The sequence below is a fragment of the Verticillium dahliae genome, genomic scaffold, assembly GCF_000150675.1.
Source record: "Verticillium dahliae VdLs.17 supercont1.13 genomic scaffold, whole genome shotgun sequence".
Lineage (NCBI taxonomy): Eukaryota > Fungi > Ascomycota > Sordariomycetes > Glomerellales > Plectosphaerellaceae > Verticillium > Verticillium dahliae.
In genome coordinates this window covers 425,696-431,664 of record NW_009276944.1, presented here as the reverse complement: position 1 = coordinate 431,664, position 5,969 = coordinate 425,696, and the positions used below count along the sequence as shown (strand labels likewise).

General features: G+C 55.9%; 2 protein-coding genes across 2 annotated transcripts; one reads left to right on the top strand and one right to left on the bottom strand.

Moving 5' to 3' along the window:
* Nucleotides 1–5: 5 nt before the first annotated feature.
* VDAG_06086 (C6 zinc finger domain-containing protein) lies at nucleotides 6–2,196 on the top strand (the record flags this gene model as incomplete). The annotated part of the gene is made up of 3 exons (XM_009659100.1): nucleotides 6–65; nucleotides 121–1,732; nucleotides 1,829–2,196. 3 exons carry the CDS (start codon nucleotides 6–8, stop codon nucleotides 2,194–2,196), a joined length of 2,040 nt encoding a protein of 679 aa, XP_009657395.1.
* Nucleotides 2,197–2,584: 388 nt separating this feature from the next.
* VDAG_06085 (uncharacterized protein) lies at nucleotides 2,585–2,813 on the bottom strand (the record flags this gene model as incomplete). Its single annotated transcript, XM_009659099.1, has 3 exons — nucleotides 2,585–2,608; nucleotides 2,689–2,712; nucleotides 2,772–2,813. The coding sequence occupies 3 exons, from the start codon at nucleotides 2,811–2,813 to the stop codon at nucleotides 2,585–2,587; spliced, it is 90 nt and encodes a 29-aa protein (XP_009657394.1).
* Nucleotides 2,814–5,969: the final 3,156 nt, after the last annotated feature.

The following is a 5,969-nucleotide window of genomic DNA, read 5'->3' as shown; positions in this document are numbered from 1 at the left end:
GTGACATGAAGTCCCTGGGGAGACCAAATCAGCTTGACCACTTGCTGACCATTGTCTCAGCTCCGGTGCGATGTCGCCCAAGACCCCTTCCAGAGCTGCTCGCGCTGCAATCGCCTCAAGCTCGACTGCAAGATTGAGTCCAACTTCAAGCGCGTCGGCAAGCGCAGCAAGCACGCCGAGATGGAGAAAGAGATCGACACGCTGCGAAGAAAGCTCGGTCGCGCCCAAGCCCAAGGCTTCACCGTCGACGACGACGACCACGACCTCCAGTCCCCCGTCGCCGCATCCGCCGCCTATACACACACCCGCAACCCCTCACTCATGGGCTCCGACGAAGCTGTCTCATCCCTGCTGCACCTCAAGAGGGGCGGCTCTTACAACATGCCACGATATACCCACGAGCTGGAGAACGTCCGCTTGACCGAGGACTCGGTCTCTCAGCTCTTCAACATGTTTTTCAACTACTACCACCCATACCTGCCTTTCCTGAACCCTCACCAGTCGCCCGACACGTACTACCAGCAGCACTCGCTCCTTTTCTGGACCATTGTCGCCGTCGCTGCGCGTCGCTACAGTGCCGACCCGACCCTGCTGACGACCTTGTCGGGCCCATTGACGCGCCTGCTGTGGCAGACCATTGGCGACGTGCCCAGCAGCTACTACGTCGTCAAGGCGCTCTGTTTGTTGTGCACCTGGCCCCTGCCCACAAGCACGACGACGGCCGATCCTACACACATTCTCTGTGGCGTCATGCTGAGGACCGCCACGGGCATTGGCCTGCACCGCCCGAACCACACCCAGGACTTCTCCCGCGTGTCCGTCGACCTGAACAAGGAGCAGCTCCATGACCGCGTCACGACCTGGGCCGTGTGCAACATTGTCGCCCAGTCCATCGGTACAGGCTACGGCCAGCCTGCGTCGACACTGTACGACTGGACGCTGGCTGTGAGACGAGGCGAAGATGGTCCCTTTACTCTATCGCCCGTTCTCGAGGCGAGGCTGCAGATCGAAAGGTTCTGCGACAAGGTGTCCAAAGAGATGTACAGCAACGCCAGCGACTCGCGCGGCGTCGCAGGTGACGAGCACAGAGCCATGCTGATGCGTGTCTATCGGCGGGATTACGGAGAGCTTCAGGCTTCCATCCTTTCGCAGCATCTTGGGCCCATCGTCAACCTCCATCTCAGGGCCGCAGCTCTTCATCTCCGATTGGCCGGCTTCTTTGACTCCAACACCACCCCGGGCTACATGGATGATCTGATGGGCCTTTGGCGCGCAACGACGGCCTTCCTAGACCACATTCTCGAGGACGACAAGGTGACGTCGCCAGGTCAAAACACGGCTGGCCACATTCTGCTCTACGCCTCGAATTACATCCAGCAGATGCTCGTCGCGGCAGGATTTGCCCTCCTCAAGCTGAGCAAATCATTCTTCGCCGAAATCATCGAAGCCGAACGCAGCCGCAGTCTGTTCCACAAGACATTGAACGCCATCCGCGCCACCAGCGTCATCAACAATGATTTGCAATCCCGGCTCGCTGAGCTGATGGTGCAGATGTGGAATGGCGCGCGACACGACATCAAGTCTGTCAAGAACGACGAGGTGTCGCCCCGGCCTGTTGTCGATGACACCCTGCAGCTCAAGGTTCGGTGCCGTCACAGCATGAGTCTCGTGTTCGACTCGGTATGGCGCTGGCGTGAGGACTATCAAGCCCAGGGCCGCGGCACACTGGACGGTAACTATCCCCCCTTGTTCCCCTCCCTTCCTTCCCTGTGCGCTGGCTCGATGCATCCAAGTCTTCTTTCTGAGTGACTGCGGTGACTGACAACAGGCGCGCGCACAATAGCCCTGAAACAACCTACTAATCCGGACTCAGCGAACGAGTCTTCGGCTTCATCGACACACATGGATTCGACACTGATGCCTGCCGCCGCTGGTGCGCAGAATCTGCCACAGACGTCGGGCAACATGCTGGCAGCGACCAATGGTGCCCTCACGCCGGGTACCACTGCCGCGAGCCTCGCAGCGCCAGCCAGCGCGAACGGCAATGCGGCGGCAAACGGCACCAATAGCAACCTCTTGAGCGGCATCAATTATACGGATAACACCAACTACGACTTCTTCGACCCCCAACACTGGATGCTAGATGGCTTGCTAGACTTCAACTACTCATTCGCCCAGCCTCTCGAAGGTGCCTAGAACGCACATATCCAAGAAGGCTCCCAACATTACTCGCGGGCCATTTCTGCTGCTATCAACTCTGGGTCACAACAATTTTAACACGAGTGAAGACAACTCAGTGACCAGCTGCATCAGATCAGGGCTCTCAACGCGTCCTGCAAGCATATTCTTCTGTTTTCAAATTCTTTCGTACTACCTGCACTTTCTTCTTGTTCTTAGTTGTGATATCCCGTGTGGAAGGACGTCTCTTTTCTCCGCTCATCTCGACACGGTCACGATGACGACTCATGACAGACAGGCGGCGAGGGCCACATTTCGGCACGGTTTTTCGTGAGATTTCTGTTTTCTTGCGTTTCGTCTAATTCTCGAAAAGATTGTTGCATTTTGGGGTTGTTCTTCCTGTCTTTTAGTTTGCCATGCGCTTGTTGGGCTGGTATATCAGAGCATGGCAATGGATGGATGGGGATGGGGATTGGAGTTGGCGTCTTTCATTTGCTATTTTGGGCCTACCATCGAGGTCATGGAGCGGAGGGACTGAGCTGATACATTAGCATGTTCGTAATGAATTCAATGTCTCGTGTGGACTTTCTCACGTGAATTTTTGTCGTGATGTATTCTATGTGGAAATTTGTCATGGTGTACTCTATGTGCTTGGAGCTGTGTGGTCACGAGCAGGCACCTAGTGTTTCCAGCATGGACCGTCAGTGATTTGAGTTTGCGCTGACCTTATGTGGCGGCGGTTGAAGACTTACTATTGAACAGCCACGAGCTATAGCAGGCACCTTGCCTCGCGTCACCGGGAAGCAAGGGAGAAGACGCCTTATCGGGAAATTCACCACTGGTCCCATAGATTCACAAAATCAAGTCGCCTAACCCCCGCCCCGTACATAATCGCTCCTGTCGTTTCAGACGGAAGCCAGCCGGCCATCTACTCAGCCAACCAACCCGTCACCTCGTTGCCCATGCATCGGCCCCGAGAAATTCAGTGTGTGTGTGTGTATGTGTGTGAAAGCAAGAGAGAGAGAGAGAGAGAGAGAGAAACGCAGACATCTGTCCCTCGACATCAGCGATCATGGCCTTTTGCATCGCTCGCGCTCGTTCCATCATTGCACATGGTACCAACCGCAAAATCGCCCCCTCCCCCTTTTGCCTCCCCGATTCGAAACTTGGAGTCCGGACAGCGGGTTGGAGATTGCGTGTTGCTCTGAAACAAAAGAGGCCCGGGAAGATGGTGTGTAGGCTACTTTGGGGGCGGGCGCGTTTCCCGTCTTTTCGGGGTATCGTGGTTCCTCTGCTCGCATCTGTTGTTTCTAGATATCGCGTAGTACTTCTCATGCATGGCAGGTGCGCAGGTTTACTCTGTGATATTGGGAAAGAGGATCAAACACGCCGTGGATTCAGTGGTTCGTTTCCTTGTGACGACCTACGGTTGAAACGCTTCGAGTGTGTGTGAATGCCATTGCAGTTTGGAATCTGCCGAGTGTCGAACACCTTATTGGTTTGAATTATGGTTCTCGCTTTTGATACGAAGCACAATTATAGAGCGAGTTCCCTCATGATCGTCCCTTTGTCGTCTTAGTTACAACATCTTCTGCCCTGTTCAGGAGCCTCATCGTAGCCATCGTACGATACCTGGTGCTGTAGCTTCCCATCTACTACAACCAGATGCAGATTGCATTCCCACATCGACGCTACTGAAGGCAGGCCGGAAAAGACGACCGGCCAGCGACCCATGGGTGAAGCCAATGCAGGGGAAAAGGATAACCAGAAAGTAGAAAATCGCAAAGAGAAAGCCTAAGGAGGCCGCCTTTTGGGCCGCCAGATAGAGACCCAGCTTCAAAATCATACAAAAGAGCCTTCCAGTGGGCCCCACGGACGGGCCGCTGTTATGGCCTCATAAACGGCCGAGACGCGATGCTGAAAACATTGGCACGACCTCTCTTTGCAGGTATAAGGCGCAACCTTTGGCGTCGCTCCACGCGAAGGGGGCAAAGCCTCACAAGACAAGGCATTCTTCTCCGCCTCGCAGTTTCAAACGGGACCAACGGCGGCGCGCGCGGTAGTCCTGGACAATGGACCAACAAGTTCTTCTTCTTTTTTTTTTTTCCCTTTCTGTTTGTGTGGCCTGGCACGACCCCTCCGTAACGAAACTCGGCGTATGATACCCTGCCCGACCACAACGAAGAGACGTGGCTCTTGAGCCCAATGTTACCTGGCACGAGACTCGTGTTCACTTCGGCGGCCGTCCTGGTGATCGTTCCGTTCCTCCCCGCGCCCCTTGAAGGCCTTTTTCTGACAGCGCCGCAGCGCCCGCCACAGGCCTTCTTGTTGGCTGTGCGTGTCTCTGGCTCCCAGAGCTAAGTCCCGGGTGGTACCGCTTTCAGAGAGTGAGTGCCCCAACTGGCGCGACGGGAGGCCGTGTCGGTCATGTCAAGGCTTAGTGGCCCCGCCAACTGGTGCGGATTTTTTCACACCAGAGCAAAAGCCGTTCTGCTTGCGACCTGCCTCAACCTCTCATTGGGGGGTCCAGAATGCAGGAGTTGGAAGGGCAGGCAGGGAAACAAGAACAGTCTCATGGCGCGTGCCGGAGATGATGGGCAGGATGACTGCCGAAGAAGAGAGCACGCGCTGCATACCACACATGCAACACTCGGATTATACGTGGTCCAGACACACCGCGCTTGTAATTTCGCCAGAGGACAGGTCATATCGAGTGGAAGTTCTTCCAGTCAGGTCGATTCGAGTCCACATTTAATAACACGCCGCCAGAGTAGGCAGGACTCCTAGTCTGAAGGCACAGCGTCGTACGGTCCCTCCATGGGGAAGACCAGGAGGAGGAACTCCGCTCGAACAACAAGACCGACAACAAGACGCCCCTCATCAGAACGTACTAAACCGCATCGACTCTCTGAGGGACTCGGTAAGAAGGTGGATGGCTTGTCCAGGGGACCATTGGTCCAATGCATAGTGCCCCACGGCAGGGGCGTCCGCTGTGACAAACACAGTATGTTCATCACGCACAGAACGGGTGGCAAAACCAGAGCTGCGACTGGTCCACACGGTGGGGGAAAGGGAGGTGCCACCGATGAGCCGATGGCAAAAGCGGTAGGTCAGTGTACACAGGCGGCCGCTGGACATCTAGGCACCACCACGCCCCTTGCCCTGCCGGAGCAAGGGGGCAGAGGGGTTTGCCCCAGACCGGAGAGCGGTGATTCTACCGGCGACACATGCGAGGGATGGATGTCAGGGGGCCAAGGGGCTGTGTCTATCCTAGGTGGAAGCAGAATGAGAGACGAGTCAGTCTCTATCCAATGTCAGGCGCAAGCTAATGTCCAACCACGCCGAGAATGTTGGTTGGGGTCATGTCCAAAAAAGAGATCATACGGGGGGCAGTATTCGAGAAAGGACTGCTGGGTGTGTACGAAGAGAATGCGTCCAGCACTCTGGCGGGTTGTTTGCTGAGAAACCGCTTTATCCGGCCAGGGGTGTGTGATGTGAGGCAGCTGGATTTCGGAATCGTTGCCCGGTTTGCGGTGGAGACGCGAGGACAAGCACAGCTAGAAGGGCGCTTGTTGGCCTTGACTGGATCTGGAGCATCGAATACCATGTACGCTCGCCTGAAGCTAGACGCGGCAATGAGAGGCGTCTGGATGTTGCCGGCTGATGGTTGAATCGAATCTGATCTGCCGGCATCGCGGTACATCACAGAATAAGCGGCCACGAAAAAGGACTTTGTAGGCTACAGGGTCGGGCAACATGGGCATTGCGAGCGGGTCAAGAACCGCGTCACC